Consider the following 20,182-nt stretch of genomic DNA (forward strand, 5'->3'; position numbering starts at 1 on the left):
AGGTTGGCGTGGAACCTGGCCAGTGCAAAGGGCGGTCATGTCAGCATGGACTCTCCCCTCTTCTCCGTGACTGTTCTGCCTGGCCCCCAATGCCACCTCCAAAGTGAACGGCTGTTAGCCAGCATGGTCATGAGCCATGACACGATGGCACAGAAAGTCCCAGAGTTTTACAACATGTAGATGTCTTTCAGTCTAGGTGGAGGGGAGCCAGTATTTTTACAGCCTAAGAGAAGTACAAAAGGAAGCCGTTTATTGATGGTGATATCTGACGAGTGTAAGAAAGACCGGAGGAGAAAGGTTCCAGGAATTCTCCAGTGCCGACTTCTTTGCTGTTTTCTTGATTTTCAAATTTTCGTGAATCTGTTTATAAAGAGTGGTTGCTGTAAACTAGACGAGATAAGGATCTAGAGTTAGAGTAGAAGCCATATATTTTTGTCTGCTTTATGTCAGAAACACAACATACGTTCTCATTGACTGAACTCATCAACAGGAAGGTGCCCCTTTTAAGTAAGAAGTCAGTGTCTTTATGCCAAGAATGCTTTTGAAGGACATGTGTGGGCTTGGCTATAAATTGTTGTCCAGACACCGTGACTTCCTGTCACTTTGGGAAGATTACTTGACTGCTTTGTGCCTTATTTTCCTCACCTGAAAATGGGTCATGAGCCGGGTCTAATTCAGACAGTTATTGTGAGGATTAAATGAGAAAAATCCAAGAAAAACACTTAGAGTACTACCTGTATATATTGGCCATCGATACATGTCAGCTATTTTTGTTATTATTATTTTAATTATGAACAACACACCTGTAAAAAAAATTTATATTCTGTAGTAGGGTTAATAAAAGCACTGAGCAAAAATAATTTGTGGTAGTGTTCCACACGGAGAAGGCAATGGCAACCCACTCCAGTACTCTTGCCTGGAAGATCCCATGGACGGAGGTGCCTGGTAGGCTGCAGTCCATGGGGTCGCAAAGAGTTGGAGACGACTGAGCAACTTCACTTTCACTTTTCACTTTCATGCATTGGAGAAGGAAATGGCAACCCACTCCAGTGTTCTTGCCTGGAGAATCCCAGGGACGGCGGAGCCTGGAGAATCCCAGCCTGGTGGGCTGCCGTCTATGGGGTCGCACAGAGTCGGACACGACTGAAGCGACTTAGCAGCAGCAGCAGCAGCAGCAGTGTTCTACAGTATGGTGCTACATTCCTTGACTAAGACTTTTTATTTATTTGAGTGTTAGTAATAAACCATTGAGCTTCCCTTGTGGCTCAGATGGTAAAGAATGTGCCTGCAATGCAGAAGACCTGGGTTCAATCCTTGGGTTGGGAAGATCCCCTGGAGAAGGGAAAGGCTACCCACTCCAGCATTCTAACCTGGAGAATTCCATGGACTATACAGTCCATGGGGTCGCAAAGAGAATAAACCATTGGGCTTCCCAGGTGGCGCTAGTGGTAAAGAACTGCCTGCCAATGCAGAAGAGGTAAAAGACGCAGTTTCCATCCCTCGGTCAGGAAGATCCCCTGGAGGAGAGCATGGCAACCCACTCCAGTGTTCTTGCCTGGAGAATCCCATGAACAGAGGAGCCTGGTGGGCTACAGTCCATCGGATTGCACAGAGTTGAACACAACTGAAGCTATTTAGCATGCGCACATGCACAATAAACCTTTACCTAAGCAAAGATGGAAACTAGTTATAATTACCTAAGCAAAGATGAAAACTAGTTATAATTACCTAAGCAACGATGGAAACTAGTTATAATTACCTAAGCAAAGATGGAAACTAGTTATAATTACCTAAGCAAAGATGGGAACTAGTTATAATTACCTAAGCAAAGATGGAAACTAGTTATAATGATGTGGAAGAATTAATAAGCATTTTTAAAGGAGAAGGTTAAAAAGAGCTCTAAGACACATGACACAGGAAAGATAACTTAAAAAAAAACTTTGGTTTATTTTTAGAATGCGGCATCCAACTTCTCCCTCTCTGTGTGTGGTGAATATTTACTCTGGATCAAAGGTTTACCTCAAAGGGTTAGTTTTCTAGTTTGTGAAATCCTTCCCATCTCATGCAAAGTGAACATACAGGGCTCTTGTTGGAAAAGTATTAAGAATTTCAAGATGGCACAGCAGAGCATTAACCACTCATGGGCCCTTCTGCATGCCATGCAGGGCCCCGTGTGAGTGAATGTATGGATCACACACACGCCCAGAAGTTGGCCCTGATGGGGATAAGAAAAGTGCCTTCTTATACGGTTGTTAGAAAGATTCCATTGACCAGCAACAATGCCTGGCATGGAACACATTAGCCGTGATTTCTATAGTAATTACTATTCTCACACAAGGCAAAACAAACTGCTAGTCCAAAATTATTTTTATTACTATAAGAGCTGATATTTTGCTTAGAAAACCATATCTCCACTTTGGTTTGTCATTGTTGTTCAGTCGCTAAGTCACGTCCAACTCTTTGTGACCCCATGGATTGCAGCACTCCAGTCTTCCCTGTCCTCCACCATCTCCCAGAGTTTGCTCAAATTCATGTCAGTTGAGTCAGGAATGCCATTCAACTGTCTCATCCTGTCGTCCCCCTCTCCTCCTGCCTTCAATCTTTCCCAGCATCAGGGTCTTTTCCAATGAGTTGGCTTTTGCATCAGGTGACCAAAGTATTGGAGCTTCAGCTTCAGCAAAAAGTCCTTCCAGTGAATATTCAGGGTTGATTTCCTTTAGGATAGACCACTCTGATCTCCTTGCAGTCCAAGGGACTCTCAAGAGTTTTCTCCAAGACCACAATTCAAAAGCATTGATTCTTTGGCATTTTGTTTTAGGGTTGCATATCAAAGCACAGTGGAGTCCCCGTTCCAGCAGGAGAACCAAGGCAGCACTTGTGAGAGCCAGGCTGGGATTTCTAGCTGCCCTCTGACCTCAGCCTCCAAAGGTCACAGTCTTGGCTCAGGAGCTCTTTGACCACCTGTGTTTACATTTGGTCCGTGCTTTGTATTGGGCTCAACACTCAGAGCTCAGCTGAAGCGAGCAAGGCCCCAGCCCTCGTGGAGCTACATTCTTAGTTGGTAGGTCGGGAAGATGCTGAGGCCACTTGTTAGAAACCCTGATGCTGTCTTTTCACAGCCAGCCTTGTGACCACCTTGGGAGTGATTCTCAGACTTGCCTGCTCTGGGCTGTGTGCTCCCAGCCTCTGGGTCATCTCCCTGCACAGGGCCATTTCCTGCACAGGCTTTTGCCACTTATTGCCCTTTTAGACTCTATTCTTGATGTCCCAAATGCCACTTGTACCCTGTCTAGAAAACTTTGCATCCTATCCTTGCTTACTGAGGTTCAGCATTATAACTAGTGTTGTCTTCTCCACTAGGACTCCTAGACTGCTGTGAGTTCCACAGGCCACCTTTGTACATCACTCCGTGTGTGCCAGGGGCTTCCCGATAGTGGCAGCTGTTGGCTGAGTGAATGAGGAATTACAGTGGCCTCTCGCAGGGGGATGGCACCCCTGGCAGAGTCGGTCCCACTGTGCGGCAGCCTACTAGAAGGGATTCCTTACTCTAATGGCTGTTACCACGGGCGTCTTCATTTTCATGTCCCAGGTGGTCCTAGTGGTAAGGAATCCGCCTGCCAATGCTGGAGACACAAGAGACTTGAGTTTGATCCCTGGGTCGGGAAGATCCCCTGGCAACCCACTCTAGTATTCCTGCCTGGAGAATCCTCATGGACAGAAGAGCCTGGCAGGCTCCAGTCCATGGAATCACAAAGAGTCGGACATGACTGAAGCGGCTTAACATGCATGCATTTCTCCTACATCAGTGGCCTGTTGGGGGGAAGGAGGAGGGACTCAGCAAGTGTTTGTGGAATCAGTACCACCACCCATTTCTTAGTACCCCAGGCTCTGCCACGGTGTCTGGCATACAGCAGGCAATCAATGAACACCGAAGTGAATGACCAGTGTCTCTCACGTCAGCTGTTCCCCTCCACCACTGTTCCCACAGGCTGCATGTGAGCCTGTCACCGTGAAGGGCTTTGGAAAATCCACCTGTGTTTTCACACTTGTATTGCCCTCAAGAGGCCAGAAGCCAGATCTCTCTTCATGGTTAATGTTGGAACAACCTTCACAGAGGTGGCTCTGCCTGAAAAGCATATCTGAAATTTGGGAGTTTTTTTAAAAAACCTCCTATTCATGGAATTTTTACTATTCTGTTGTTCTGGTTTTAATTCATTACAACTATTAATTCCATGACAAGCACTGTGTATTTTAGAATACTTTTATGTCTCATTATTAGATGAAGAATGGTTGACTCCAGTCAGTGTTGAGGGGGCTGGCGATAATTTTTGAGCTGGTGATATTTTTTACAAATTGTTCATTTGATTAATATATTTACTGAATGCTTAGTGTGCGTATGTCACTATTTTTCAGGCTCTGTGGGAGATAAAAAAAATACCCAGAAAACCTTGATGAGCTCTCAGCACGTCTGGGCTCTGTGCGGATGAGGAGGGGGGTCCCCAGGCCCGTAGGAGTGCCAGGCACCATCTGTGCAGGAGGGGGCATGCTCCCTGGGTGAGCTGTGTGTCTGTTGTAAAAGCGGCCTGCAGAGAGTGGAGGGGGCAGAGGTGGTGAAGGACACAGCGTTCCACGCAGCGATAGCTCTCCGTATTAGTACCCACTGCAGAACTCAGCATCTTAAAACAACAGACACAACTTGTCTCACACAGGTTTTGAGGGCCAGGAATCTGCGGGGAGAGGGGGCTCAGCTGGGAAAAATATGGGTTTCTTTTTTTCTTTCCTGGAAAACAATTCTATTATTAGTGGAATTCTTAACAGCCCTGTTGTTCCGACTCTAATTAATCAGTAGTATTAATTTCCATGACGAGCACTGTGTCTGTGCTCCTGTTATCAGATGAAGAGTGCTGACCTGAGTCATCGTTGAGGCTGGCAGGTTCAGGGCCGCTCATAAGGCTGCAGCCACTGAAGGCTCGGGCTTCTACGCCAAGCTCACCCACGCGGCGGTCAGCCGGCCTCTGCTTCCCACTGGCTGTCGGACTGAAGCCCTCAGGTCCTCCCCACGTGGGTCTCTCCACTAGGCTGCCCAGTGTCCTCCGGACACGGCAGCTGGTGTCTCCCAGAGCCAGTGATCCAGGGGAGAGGGAGCCGGGGAGAGAAAGGAAGCCGCAGGGCGTTTTAGGACCGAACCCGGAAATGACGCAGCAGCACGTCTGCCGCATCATCGGTCACACAAGTCTCCGGGCAGAGTGAGGCTGGAGATTACCTGAGGGTTTAGGACCAGGATGCGGGATTCCCTGGTGGCTCAGACGGTAAAGCATCTGCCCGCAATGCGAGAGACCGGGTTCGATCCCTGGGTCAGGAAGATCCCCTGGAGAAGTGAAGTGAAGGGAAGTGAAAGTTGCTCAGTCGTGTCCGACTCTTTGCGACCCGGTGGACTATACAGTCCATAGAATTCTCTAGGCCAGAATACTGGAGTGGGCAGCCCTTCTCTTCTCCAGGGGGTCTTCCCAACCCAGGGATCGAACCCTGGTCTCCCACATTGCAAGTGGATTCTTTACCAGCTGAGCCACAAGGGAAGCCCCGCCCTAGAGAAGGAAACGGCAACCCACTCCAGTACCCTTGCCTAGAAAATTCCATGGATGGAGCAGCCTGGTGGGCTACAGTCCATAGAGTCACAAAGAGTCGGACACGACTGAGCAACTTCACTTCACTTCGGACCAGGAGGGCAGGACCCCGGGGCATCTTGGAGTCTGGGTACCACGCTCTCCGCCTCCTCTGGCTGAGGAGGAAAGAAACAGGCGTGAACAGCTGCCATCTGGTGGAGAGCCCCTGCCCAGGGGTAAGGCCTTGGGTGTTTGCAGCAGGATATCCCTGTCTAGCGTTTGTTCATGTGACGGGCGAGGAGCCCTGTTGATGCTTCATGCATGCGTCATATTTGAGATGATAAACGCACCAGTTCACTTCACTACACACACCGCCGATGTTATAATAACCTGTATGTGTGCTTCAACTCTTTGTGACCCAATGGACCGTAGTCCGCCAGGCTCCTCTGCCCATGGGATTTTCCCAGCAAGGAATAGCGGAGTGGTTTGCCATTTCCTCCTCCAGGGGATCTTCCCGACCCAGGGGTGGGATTCGTGTCTCCTGCGTCTCCTGTTCTACAGGTGGGTGCTTCACCACTGAGCCACTGGGGAAGTGTTATAATAGATACACAATAAGATGTAATTTATTATGTAATTAATATACTATATTAATATTTCTATTAATATATAATATGTGTAATATAATAATATATAAATGAAATAGAAACTTGAGCTTTTTTAAAAAAATTGAAGTGAGATATTTTCTAATAGCCAGTTTGTTTATTTGTTTGTTTTTGGCTGCACCACTCCGCTTGTGGGGTCTTAGTTCCCTGACCAGGGCTTGAACCCAGGCCCCAGCAGTTAAAGCTCTGAGTCCTTATCACTGGACCACCAGGGAATTCCTTCTAATAATCAGTTTAAATTGTGAGGCTTAAGCAGTTTTCAAGCCAAATCCTATATTGTCCTATAGGATGGCCGATCTGGCAAATAAGGATCAATTGGTGACTGAGCTTTGAACTTTTCTTTCAGGTGTGTTTTGACTGCGGTGCCAAGAACCCCAGCTGGGCCAGCATCACCTACGGGGTATTCCTGTGCATTGACTGCTCTGGGAGCCACCGGTCCCTGGGCGTCCACCTGAGTTTCATCCGGTAAGGGGGCCTCTCTCCTGGGGGCGGGAGTGAGTGCAATGTTCCACAGGTCTCTCTCCCCTTTTCCTTCCCATTTGCTTTGCCATCAAGTAACATGAGAGGTAGGTTGAGTCATGGAGATTTAAGTCTAATGGTAACTGAGTAAATTGGGAAAATGAGTAATTTTCTATTCAGTTGCTATTCTGTAGAGCCTGGCCCAAGAGCCGAGGCAGTGGTGTTGAAGACACAGTCACAATCTAGGGTCTGAAGCAGTATTTCCTTTTCCTTTGTTGTTGTTGTTCAGGCGCTAAGTCATGTCCGAGTCTTTGCGACCCATGGACCGCAGCACGCCAGGCTTCCCTGTCCTTCACCATCTCTCAGAGTTTGCTCAAACTCATGTCCATTGAGTCGGTGATACCATCCAACCATCTCATCCTCTGTTGCCCCCTTTTCCTTTTTTGTCTTCTGATAATTAGCACATGGGAGTCTTGCTCTGACCCCTCCTGGGAGAAGGGGGGTTCTGTCTGTCCATCACTCCTTCGGCTATAGTTACTTAAGTTGGGGGGACCCTCGGAGCTGGGTTTCGCCTCTAGCGTAATCCCACAGCTCAGGCTCCCAAGGACATTAATAGAGCTGGAGGGAATGATTTTTGTATGAAAGATGTGTGCAGTGTGAAGCCTTTTTTCTTAACCTACAGATATGGGTTGCCTGGGCTCCTCTGGCGAGTGCCTGTCTCTATTCTGACCCCCTATGGGGCCTTTGTGGGTACCAAAGATACCCCACAGTCCAGTGGGAGGCTGGATGTGCCCTTGTGTGAAGTTAAATACATTGAGATAAAGGATCCCCAGGCAGGCTCTGGGCTTGGAAACCAAACAGGTCGTGCACTCGAGTAGTCCTTGCCTCTGCAGGGGACCCCTGTGGCTCAGATCTCCCCATGGCTGGCCTCCCCCTGTCAGTTCACCTCTTTCCCTGCCTGTTATGACTTAAGGAATACATTGATCCTACAACATGATTACCACAAAGAGTTATTTGTTCCCATGGAGTAACCTATTAATATTATAATTTTTTACTGTATTAACCTAAAAAGCTTTCTTTATGTGCTTTCATGAATTCTTTTTCTCAGAAATCAGTTTATAAGAGCTGCTGCTGCTACTAAGTCACTTCAGTCTTGTCCGACCCTGTGCGACCCCATAGACAGCAGCCCACCAGGCTCCCCCATCCCTGGGATTCTCCAGGCAAGAATACTGGAATGGGTTGCCGTTTCCTTCTCCAATGCATGAGAGTGAAAAGTGAAAGTGAAGTCGCTCAGTCATGTCCTACTCTTTGCGACCCCATGGACTGCAGCTTACCAGGCTCCTCTGTCCATGGGAGCAGAATGGGTTAAATATTATAGCCGTTTAACTCCGTAGGCAGTGATTTAGGGAAGGGAATTCTCTTGTGTGTTCTTACTACTTTCAGGGCATCTGTCAGTTTCCCGTCTTGTCTTTTCTTTTTCCTTAGATGCAGGATATTTTTAACACTCTCTGGCCCTCGTATCTTTTTCGAATGTGGAGGGGTGTGGTTGCCAGGGCAAGTTTATCTCCGTGTACTTTCCCCCCAGTTACATGGTGACCCGCTCTGCCCGGAGCTCGCGATGCCCAGGCTCCGCGTGCAGCTGGCTCTCCTCCTCTCTGCTCGGCCCTGCCCCCCGGAGCGGGCCCTCCCTTTTCCCCACCACACAGCATACTGCCAGTTTAAACCATCCCAGGAAACTGGTGGCTTTCTGACGTGTCCCCAGCTGAGGGGAGGGCTGACTGAGAGCCTGACGCGACTGGACGGCAGGGTCTGTCTGGCCTGTTGCAGGTTTAATCACCACCCTTGGAAAAGTTAGATAAATACAACCAGATGAATCACGATGCTTGTACATGATTCAAAAACAGCCATTAAGGAAGAAAAATATCTCTGTATGTATAACCTGAGGGCAGCAGTCGCGAATTTGGGCAGGAGAAAGTCAAGGATGATAAAGGTATTTAAGGATTTTTTTTTTTCAGAGGCGAAGGGCTGCTCTTTAAACATTTTTCGTTGATTAAAAGAAAAAAACAATTACAAATATTAGTTCATTGGGAAAAAAGAATCCAAACAGTCCTAGGTTAGGAAGTGAAAGTCCCTCCTCTAGAACTCCGTTCCCTCTTCTTTCTCTCCCCCTGCAAACCGGCCACACATCACATGTGTGCACACATATGCACACACACACGAAGTCCCATCTCCTGGGCATGAACATATTAACAGTTTGGCATGGGTGGAATGTTTATTTAATAAGAGCTATGTTTTGGGTTTTTTTTAAGTAGAATTTCAAGCCAATAAGTTTGCAAAGGAAAAAAATCATGAACTCTGGCTTTTTGCCAAGCAAAAAGGGAAAGGGAGGTTAGGCATCTGCGGAAATGGCCAACTGCGCTGGGAGGCGCCAGCAGAATGGACCTGGTGGCCTGGCCCCGCCCCCTCCCCACCCCCACCCCAGGCCCAGCGCTCTCCCCGCAGGGCCTGTGACACCAAGTCTCCCCGAGCTCCTCTCTGGCCGTGTTTCTTCTCTAGTTCACCATTAAGTGTTTCACCAGCCATGAGAGGTGCAGGGGGTCTCAACCTTATATCACCGTTGTTGGACTGGGGGTACAAATACAATATAAACAGTAAGGTGGTCTATACAGAGCACGATAGAAAGAAATAGCATTGTGTCTCCTGCTTGGACAATTAGGCAAAGTTTAAACAGAAGGTAGCAGTTGCAGCCAACTTCAAAGGCCTGGTGCGATTTTGATAATGGAGAGACGGAGGGCAGCACTCGGACAGTAAGAAAAAGTCTAGAGAGACTTCTCTGGTGGTCCAGCGGCTAAGACTCTGTGCTCCCAATGCAGGGGGCCCAGGTTCAACCCCTGGTCGGGGAACTGGATCCCACAGGTCACAGCTAAGAGGCTTCCCTGGTGGCTCAGTGGTAAAGAACTGGCCTGCAATGCAGGAGACATGGGCTTGATCCCAGGGTCAGGAAGATCCTCTGGAGAAGGGAAATGGCAACCCACCGCAGTATTCTTGCCTGGGAAATCCCATGGACAGGAGAGCCTGACGGCTGCAGTCCGTGGGGTCGCAAGAGTCGGATGTGAGTTAGTGACTGAACCACCGCCGCCGCCACTGCAACTAAGACCCAGAGCAGTCAAATAAACAAACAAAAGGAAAGGTGTAGAGATGGGGAAAAATGGAATGTCTGGTAGCTAGTTTTTAATGCATAGGAAAATGAGGAGAAGTTAGATTCAGAGGGGAAGGTCTGTGTGACCTTGGCAGGGTCTTGATTGACTGCCAGGCTGGGAGCTGAAACATTATACTCCTGAGGCCCATGAGGGGTGCACCCGGGAGGGGAAGACTGACATCCTGGGCACAGTGGGCGCCCCCAAGGTTCACGAGGCAGTGCTGGGTGGGCCCTGAGAGCGGGGACGCTGGAGCTTGGCTGCTGGGGGTCTGAGTCCCGCTGCCATCCCTTACTAGCTGTGGGTGGGCTCCTTCCTCTCTGTGTCCGTCTCCTTCCCTTGAAAGTGGAGACGAGAAGGCTTATACTCTTCCTAGGGCTTTGGGAGGAGTGAGCAAATGAACTCTCATGGATCCTGGCACGTGGCAAGCCGCCAGCTTGTTGACAGTGATCAGATCTGAATTATCTGGGTGCCGGCTTAGTGGATGCAAGAGAAGAGCCTTTTTATGATGTTAGCTTAGAAAGGCAACACCTCTCGTGACCTTGAATTAGCCCATCAAGCCAGTTATAAACAAATGGCTGCCTGGAAGCCGTTGCTGGGCTTGTCTGTGAGAGTCTAGATTACTAGTTATGGTGTAATTTACTCCACTTAAAATTTTTGATTCCAGGATAACTTTGTCATGTTTATTTGTGAGATTTGTTCTGATTTCATAAGTTTCTGAAATCCGTTTAAATGCTCTACTTACCAAAAAAAAAATAAAATACTGACTACAGCAGCCATTGGTGCTAATTCATGCATTTTTTTAAGGCAGCTATGTCTTGACATGTAAGGATTACAGAAGTTGTGGGAAAACTGTTTTTTCATTGACCTAATTTGTTAACAGAAGCTATTTTGTTAAAGGGACACTAATTCTCCAACTTCTCTTGCTTCCCTTGCTTTACATTTTATTAGCACTGTCACAGACTCCTGCCTTTCCACTTCTCTTAATCTAAATTAAAGGTGAGACGCAACCTACGGGGAGTCACCTCCCCCTGTAGGAATGGGAACTGACAAGCAGTTTGAGTGTCCTCTTAAGGTTGACTATGTTCAGAGTCCAGTACCATCAACCTTTTATTTTGAAATTCCAATGTTGGCAGAGAAAATCTCTGTCAGGTCAGTTTAAGCACAATCAGTTCTTACTTTCATTTCTAAGAAATATACAGAGAGAGATATTTGGCTTGGGGACTTCCCTGGTGGTTCAGTGGTTAAAACTCCGAGTTTCCAGTGCAAGGGGCACGGGTTTGATCCCTGGTCCAGGAACTAAGATCCCACATGCTATGAGGTGCGACCAAAAATAGATAAATAAAATATAAATACCTTTGTATAAAAAAAATGAAATACTTGTGTGTGTGTGTGTGTGTGTGTGTGTTTTAAGGTAGTTTACGATTAAAAGTCACGAGGCAGGCTAGCAAATCTGAGTACTTATAGCCTCAATTTTAGGACTTCTAAAAATATTTAAAGCAATGTACCTATTATATGCCTATGCTAGGAGTTGAGAGAAAAATATGGGGTGTTCCTGTCCTCTGGAGCTTGCTGCTTATAACAGTGTGACAGAGTCACCACAGTGATGATGGTGGTGGTGGTGGTGATGGTGATAATGGTGGTGATGGTGGTGATGGTGACTATAATGATGGTGTGTGTGCTGGTGGTGCTGGTGGTGATGGCGACTATGATGATGGCCCTGGTGGTGATGGTAATGCTGGCAATTATAATGATGGTGGTGCTGGGGGTGCTGGTGATGGTGGTGATGGTGGTGATCATGATGACTGTGGTGGTGATGGTGGTGATGGTGATGGTGGTGATAGTGGTGATGGCGACTGATGATGGCCCTGGTGGTGATGGTAATGCTAGTGATTATAATGATGGTGGTGGTGATGATGGTGGTGATGGTGGTGATGGTGGTGATCATGATGACTGTGGTGGTGGTGGTGGTGATGGTGGTGATCATGACTGGGATGGTGGTGGTGGTGGTGATGGTGGTGGTGGTGGTGGTGGTGATCATGATGACTGTGGTGGTGATGGTGGTGATGGTGGTGATCATGATGACTGTGGTGGTGATGGTGGTGGTGGTGATTATAATGATGGTGGTGATGATGGTGGTGGTGGTGGTGGTGATGGTAATGCTGGCAATTATAATGATGATGGTGCTGGTGATGGTGGTGATGGTGATGATGATGGTGATGATGGTGGTGGTGACGGTGATGCTGGTGATTATAATGATGGTGGTGATGAGAACTTTAGCCATATGGTAATGACCGTGAGCCAAGCACCTTTCCAATATTAGCTTATTTAATTTCTATAAGAGCAAAATAGATAGTACTATAATTATCCCTACTTTACAGATGAGGAAAGTAAGGCGCAGAGAGGTGAGTAATCTCTCCAAGGCCACACAGCTTGTAATGACAGAGCAGAGATTTGCACTTTAAAGCTCCCTCCAGAGATTGTGCTGTTGATGCTACCTTGCCTCCCAGGAGGTGGGGATGGCCCCTAACTCAGCCTGGGGGAATTCATGAAAGTGTGGTGACTAAGCAAGATCTTTCAGAGAAAGAATTTCAGAACAATATACATAATTTAATCAGCTGGCTTGGTATTCAGATTCCAAAGAAAGATTTTTTTGTCTTTATAAGAAATCTGTTTCTTATAAAGTAGGGTTTAATTTTTTACTTTTTATATGTTACCGTGAAGTCAGTTTGTCCTATGTATAGTTAATAATAATATGTATTAGTATTAATCTTATGGTAGCTATTGGCTTCAAAATAACGTCCTAACAGTTACAAAAATTAAATGATACCAATAGGCAGAGAAATAAGAGAAACAGGAAAGGGAGCATAAAAGGATATTTTTTTGATGAATATGGAGCTTCTTTTCCTTCTACCTTGCCCATCTAGTAAAGGATGGAGCTTCAACCTATACCCATTTCAAAATGTCCACGTTCCTTACCAGTTAGTGTGGGACAAGCTAGTGTTGAATGTAGGGACAGCCTTGTTTTTTGCTCATGTCTATGGATTCAATAGAAAGATTTCTAATATTGTCTATAGTGATCACTTGGTGAATTTTTATAGTTAGGGACTATAGTCACTGCTTTTACCTTGCTTTTAGATTACAAACAAGTAGGGTACAAGGTATGATGGCGGTACGAGCCACACAGTTTTTGCTTCAGCGACATTAAATCCTTAGTTTTCTCCCCTTCCTGATGGTGGTGATGTTGGGTGGGTCCCTTCTACTTGATAAGACAGTGAGCATCCTCCCGGCTGCTGTTAGGGGTCAAACTGTTCAAATCAATAGCTGACCTGGAAAAACTCCAAACAGTACATCTCTTTTCAGAGCCTTGGCTTCTAGGAAGGGTGAGAGGGTTCAGGAGCAGCTTGTACCAACTGTCATTCACCCAGGAGCCCCAGCATCCCAGAAGCATGTGTCACTGCTAACGGAAACTTAAGACTTCTTCAGGATCCTGCAGATTGAGGAAATCTTATCCTCAAGAGTCAAGTGGCTTGATTCTGGGGAGGAACAGTATTAACATTTCAAAATATTTTTTTCCATTTAGATCTACAGAGTTGGATTCTAACTGGTCTTGGTTTCAATTGCGATGCATGCAAGTTGGAGGAAATGCTAATGCAGTAAGTTCATCTCAGATTTCTCGTTTTCTTTTTTGTGCACATGTGTGTTGCACTCGTAAAGAAGTTCAGCATTTGCACGTAAGAGTTCAGGAGGCTCTGCTGGACGGCGGGAAGACACAGTGGGCTTATGAGCTGGATGACCCAGATGGCTTCTTTATCCAGAAATCTATTAGAAACCTGATGTACGCGAAGCACTGGGCTAGGATACAGTGATGGACAAGATGACTGAGACTCCTCCCTTACCGGCAGAGACAGAGAGCAAGTAACGAAGTAAATAAACAAGAAAGTAACAGGTGGTAGTAAGTGCTTTGAAGAAAAAGAAAATAGGAAGTGATGACGCAGAGGAACTGGGAGGCTGCTTTATGATAATACAGTTTTTTAATATCTGAGGGTGTCTTTTGTACTCAGATGGAATGCTTCAAGCTTCTTTCATTTCACTTTATTAAATCTACAAATTAAAAAAGCCATTTTCCAAATCTTCAAATATAGTATGTAAATATCATGTATCAATTTATAAACTTAGTAATTTCTCTGTCAAAGTAGCTTTTGAAGTGTTCAATTAATATATAATAAAAGAGCAAATTTCCTTAACCCCATTTACAAACCTAGCTAAGGATCCTCAAACATTTTAAACTTCATTTACAAATTCAATAGATCTGATTTCTAAAACACTAAACTGGCAGCCTTACAAACCTAGCCAGCAAAATCTCCCTTTATATAAAATACCATTATAAGTTTATAGCAGTATGCCAAAATGATATAGGTTGAGTAAGTAGAATTCCCTGAGACATACCATTAAATGTTCAAAGTATTAGAAATCAGTAAATAAAAATAAATATATATGCATTTTTTTTTTTTTTAGAAAGGGACTTCCCTGGTGGTCCAGCGGCTAAGACTCCACACTGCTAATGCTGGGGGTCCTGGGTTTGATCATGGGTCGGGGAGCTAGCTCCTGCATGCCGCAGCAACGCTCCCGCATGCTGCAGCTAAGACCTGGTACAGCCAAGTAAATAAATAAAAATAAATATTCAAAGTATCAGAGATCAAACTGATATCCACTTCAAGTAAAATTTATATCGCGCTTCAATTAAATATTCAAAATTAAAACAGTAAATCTAAAAGAATAATTTTCAAAATACCAGTTTCCTTTGGATCAGTGTCTCGGCCTTTTTCTTCATTACTGTCCCCTAAGCAGAAAAATGAAATTTAAATTCATCAGTCAGCTTGTTTTAAATTTAAATTTGATTTAGTTTTCCCTCGTGAGAGAAATGAAATACCAAGGACTATGATTTTTGACCAGTAGGGGTGATCTTTGGAAGGCTACAAAGTATGGTAATAACTAAGTTTTTTTTCACTTTCCAAGAAATATTCCCCTGTTAGAATGTAAGCCTTCAGTATTTCAAACATGTGATTAGAAAACCATGCCCATGTTCATTATGTCCACAAACTTGTTCTTCACCTTAATACTGTGGGTTTGATAGTCTCTGTCCTTATTTCTAAACCTTCATAAGGTTGTAGGGTCCCCACCCAGCTCCAGAGAGCAGTGTCCTCGTCTCAGCCAGCTGATGCTGGGGAGTGGAGGGGGGCAGGTCAGTCAGCGGCCGCTCAGCTCAAGCAGAAGCTTGGGTTTGAATGCCAGCTCTGCCCCTCGCTAGTCTGTGTGACCCTGGGCAACTTGTTGGACCTTTCTGCTTCAGGCTCGTCTGTAAACAGCAGGTGTCTGAGAGTGTGGCCATGAGGGTTTGATGCGATGGTGCCCACCGAGAACTTAGACAGGACCTGGTGGTATGTGTGGGTGCCCAGTACCATAATTTGTCCCGTTGAATTCACAAAAGGATCAGTCACACAGGCTTTTAAAACACCTGCTTTAATTAAGCTGTGAATGCTGTAATTCATGTCTGTACAGAGATCCTTCAGAGATGCTGCGAGCAGAGTCCTCTAACTAAGTCCCTGCTTCAGTACCGTGCCTGTGCTGTGGTCTCCACCGATGAGGAAATAGTGCTCACCAAGGAGAGGGTTAGCTTGGCTCTTGCTTAATTCGTTTATCAGACATTCCAACTTAGGGAGCCCCCGTGGTGGCCTAGTGACTAGGATTCCAGGTTCTTCCTGCTATGGCCCAGGTTCAGTCCCTGGTTGGGGAAGTGAGATCCCGCAAGCCACACGGCAGAGCCTAAACACATAATTAAATCATCTCATACAGATGCAAAGAAAAGAAAAGAAAATTTAGTCCAGTTTAGTAGGACTCTAACCTAAGGTCAATCGCTCAAGTTAGAGGTAGTCCTGAGTGGAAAGCGTGTGCCCAGATAATGTTCAGGATGAAGGAGGTGTTCTAGTGGAGCAGTGAGGGGCCGGTTATTTTGTTCTGTGAGGCACATCTCACGTCTACTTTTACCAGAATATTAATGTTACATCTGTGGAAGGTATTACTCCTTCTACAAGGAAAAATTTTCTAAAAATCTTTCACGGTTTAAGTTGTATTGGTTTTCACCAGTATTTTCAAAAAGGCCCTTCATGGCGTGCAGTAATGCTTTTAGACTGAGCGCAGCCCTGCCACTAACCCGCGTCCTCTCCTCCGCAGTCTTGCTTTTTCCATCAGCACGGGTGCGACACCAGCGACACCAACGCCAAGTACAACAGCCGCGCCGCCCAGCTCTACAGAGAGCGGCTCAAGGCGCTGGCCTCCCAGGCCACCCGGAAGCACGGCACTGACGTAAGCACGGCCGGGGGGGCGGGGTCTCCCGCCTAGGAACGCGTGTTTCCGCGGAAAAAGTCCTTCATAGCCCAACCGTACTTCCTGGCCAGACTCTCTTACAAGGAAACGGCGTGGAGCCGGGTGTCATTATTCACCGTCCTGCTCAAAAACGTTGCCGTGAACACCACACGGCAGTCCTGCAGCATCACTTTTATTTGTCAGCTGATCAACACTGACCTCATTTTACATGCTTTTTGTTTAAAGACACCTCTTTCAAGGAGTTCCCTGGCTTTCGGTTGTTCTTTGTATCTTTTTCTAATAATAAAAATGTGCCAATAGACTTAGGAAGAAAATAATCCATAAAGCGAAAAGTTTAAAGGTTTTTAACATTATAAGATTTATAGTTCAAGGTATAAAAGATATTTATAAAAAAGAGCTAGCTACACCATATGACTTAATATTTTAGTATTATGACTAAATATATATGTTCATCATCTTCCCTTCCATCATACTCCCTCTCCAGTATTTCCTAGCTCTAATAATTGGCATCATCATCATCTGCCAAGTTGCCTAAGTCAGAAATGTGGGCATCATTCTTAATTATGACCACTCTGTCAGGCTTCCCTTGTGGCTCAGCTGGTAAAGAATCCGCCTGCAATGCAGGAGACCTGGGTTCCATCCTTGAGTTGGGAAGATCCCCTGGAGAAGGGAAAGACTGCACACGCCAGTATTCTGGCCTGGAGAATTCCATGGATTGTATAGGCCATGGGGTTGCAAAGAGTCGGACACGACTGAGTGAGTTTCACTTCACTTCCATTGGTTGAGACTTTGCCTTCCATTGCAGTGGGGGCCACGGGTTCAATCCCTGGTTGGGGAGCTAAGGCCCAACATGCCTTGACCAAAACATGAAACAGAAGTAATATTGTATCAGATTAAATGAAGACTTTAAAAATGATGCGCATCAAAGAAAAAAAATTCCTTAAAAAAATAAAGACACCTTCTTCAGTTCATATTGTTGACACATTGACTCTGAGCCCGTGGCCAAGAGCACTGTGACTTGAGCTGAGTGAAGCTCATCTAACTGCGTCTCTGTGCTTAGTTATACAAGGTGGCACTTAGCACTGAGATTGGGGCCATCGTGAATGACGGATGCCAACAAAAAGCACAAAAGCATGGGAAGTGTGTCAATCAATAGACCACAGAAAGGGCCGGTGCTTGCCGCAGGAGCGGAAACCAGGAAGCTGAGCATCGCACCTTGGGGGACACATTGCTGCTCTACGTGTGTCCAGGCAGGGCGGCACATCTAGGGTCACAAGTTAATTGCAGAGTAGGCGAGTTCATGAACGTGGAATCCACAAAGCGTGGCGTCTGGCGGTACTTTGGAACATGCACCTAGACGTGAAGTCCTTGATCTTCCCTTTTCAGAAATGGCTTGGGGAACTGCCTTTTGCCTTCCACAGGGCCTGGCAGCACAAGTTACTGGATCTATGTGTTGCTAAAATGTACTCAGGGGCCCTGACTTTATAATAATGGAAAGTACGGATCTTCAGCAGACAGGCCTCTAGAAAGGCAGGGAACTGTATTAAATAAACCCTCGAAAGCAGGTGAAGTGCTGAGCGATGTGTGTGTTCTGTTCCAGCTGTGGCTTGATAGCTGTGTGGTCCCGCCTTCGTCCCCGCCACCGAAGGAGGAAGATTTTTTCGCCTCTCACGCTTCTCCTGAGGTATGTGTTACACCTTACATAGTTTTAAAGGGTGCTCCCCTGACATAAATTTTAAAGGGCCTGTATTTAAAGTGTTTCAGTTAGGACAGAGGCTAAGCTGCTGTGACCCACAGCCCTGAAACAGTCACTTACGAGAGAAATAAGTTTCCCAGCAGTAGTTCAGGCTCATCCAGGGCTGCTCATCTCATTGTGTGGCTCCCATCTCAGGGTCCAGAGTGGCCACTCCAGTTCATGACCTTTGCTGGCCAGTGGGAGGAGGACGGACATCCACATCCAGGGAAGCAGTGCCCCAGCCTTTTACAGTCTGGAGATAGCATTGCTTCTGCTCACTCACTTCCTGCCGTCTAGAATTCAGTCCCACGCCCTGTACCCAGCTTCCTGGGAGGCAGAGGTCTTACTAGGGGCCTGTCCAGTGCAGTTCAGAACTTTGCAATTGACAAAGACAGTTTGGGGGACTTCCCTGACAGTCCAGTGGTTACAACTCTGCGCTTCCCATGGGGGGAGTGCAAGTTTGATCCCTGGTCAAGGCACTAAGATCCCACAAGCTGCACGGTATAGCCAAAAGAAAGAATGAAGACATTTTTTTAAACCCAGATTTGAAAAGGAATTTGAATCTCGTTGCCACTGTTAGCTGTGTACATAGAACATCTCTCAAGGCTCTTGAGAGAATGAGCACATGATAGAGAACTAACTGTAGATCTATGTGTACGTGTGGGTTGGTGTACACACACAAGGTGTATGGCCTAGCTCTGTCCACTATGAGGCCTAGAGACAGAGACACCCCAGAATGACAGGCACACCCAGCACCCACACCCTCATTTCTAAATGCTGTTCTCCAATAAAAGGAACCAGGGCTACCTTTGGAGAGGCGGCCAGTTCTAGGACTGGAGTTGCAGGGGCAGAGGAGCCTGGAGTACCCAGTGGTGCTGGAAGTAAGGGAGTGCTAGGAGGCCAGGGAGGGGGATTGGATGAGGACATGGCTGAAGGACTCGGGAACCAACCTGGAAGAGGTCCCGGTGGTCAGAGCTGGATCCATTTGAACAACAAAATAAATAATGATAGTACTGGGCTGTAATACAAAGAATTGACCAATATTCATGAGTCGATTACTGATACAAATAGATGGTTGCATGAATGGAGGAAAGGGACAGTCTTCTTATAGAAAATTCCAAACCATGCGTATACTTCCCACCCTTCAGGATGTGGGGCTTAACCTGCTCCCCTGGCATGTGGACCGGGCTTAGTGACTCACTTTTTTTGAAGTTTGTTTTTTATGACTTTTCATGCTTTGCTGGTAATGACTTTTCTCCCCTGGCTTCAGGTGAGCAGCACAGGGTGGGCGTCAGCACAGCCAGAACTTTCTTTAACTCCAAGGAACCTGGACACACCTCCAGCAAGCAGTGAAGGTAACACTGAGATTCGTGTTGTAGTGCCCTGGGCCTCTGCGGAACGCCTAGAAAATGAGACCCCTGCATTTACCAAGAGTAGGGAAAGATACCCATGGTCCATTATAAAACGGAGAGAGAGGATTACTGAACATGGAGTATGTATGTCCTCACTTTTGTAAAAAAACAGGTAGCCAAAATCACACATGCAGTTAACACGGAAAATGAAATTGCTGAGGATTTTTACTTTCAACAAGTTTGAAGTGACCGAACTTTTATCATGAGTATATGTTACTTTTATAATCAGAAAAGTAAGTGAAAGTGAAAGTCGCTCAGTCATGTCCCACTCTTTTCAACCCCATGGACTATACAGTCCATGGAATTCTCCCAGAGTACTGGAGTGGGTAGCCATTCCCTTCTCCAGGGGATCTTCCCAACCAAGGGATCGAATCCAGGTCTCCCACATTGCAGGTGAATTCTTTACCGGCTGAGTAACAAGGGAAGCCCAAGAATGCTGGAGTGGGTAGCCTAACCCTTCTCCAGCGGATCTTCCCAACCCAGGAATCGAACTGGAGTCTCCTGCATTGCAGGCAGATTCTTTACTAACTAAGCTATCTTATAATCAGAAAACAAGATTCCAATTTAGAAAACTATGGGCTTCCCTGGTGGCTCAGCAGTAAAGAATCCACCCGCAATGCAGGAGACACGGGAGACATGGGTTCGATCCCGGGGTCAAGAAGATCCCTGGAGGAGAAAATGGCAGCCCATTTCAGTATTCTTGACTGGAGAATCCCATGGACAGAGG

General features: G+C 46.3%; 1 protein-coding gene and 1 long non-coding RNA gene across 2 annotated transcripts in view; both read left to right on the top strand.

Annotated features, from left to right (window-relative positions):
* ARFGAP3 (ADP ribosylation factor GTPase activating protein 3) overlaps nt 1–20,182 on the top strand; it is a 49,801-nt gene that overhangs the window by 1,040 nt on the left and 28,579 nt on the right. The window contains exons 2-6 of the mRNA XM_061124382.1: nt 6,612–6,730; nt 13,505–13,577; nt 16,156–16,287; nt 17,909–17,992; nt 19,314–19,398. Coding sequence (XP_060980365.1) covers nt 6,612–6,730; nt 13,505–13,577; nt 16,156–16,287; nt 17,909–17,992; nt 19,314–19,398 — 493 coding nt within the window. The remainder of the gene's footprint in view (nt 1–6,611; nt 6,731–13,504; nt 13,578–16,155; nt 16,288–17,908; nt 17,993–19,313; nt 19,399–20,182) is intronic.
* Nucleotides 1,052–4,135, top strand: LOC133043492 (uncharacterized). Its single transcript, XR_009689709.1, has 4 exons — nt 1,052–1,187; nt 1,956–2,027; nt 2,819–3,061; nt 3,361–4,135. It is a non-coding gene; the product is annotated as an uncharacterized LOC133043492 (long non-coding RNA).

Source organism: Dama dama, chromosome 22 (assembly GCF_033118175.1).
Source record: "Dama dama isolate Ldn47 chromosome 22, ASM3311817v1, whole genome shotgun sequence".
NCBI lineage: Eukaryota > Metazoa > Chordata > Mammalia > Artiodactyla > Cervidae > Dama > Dama dama.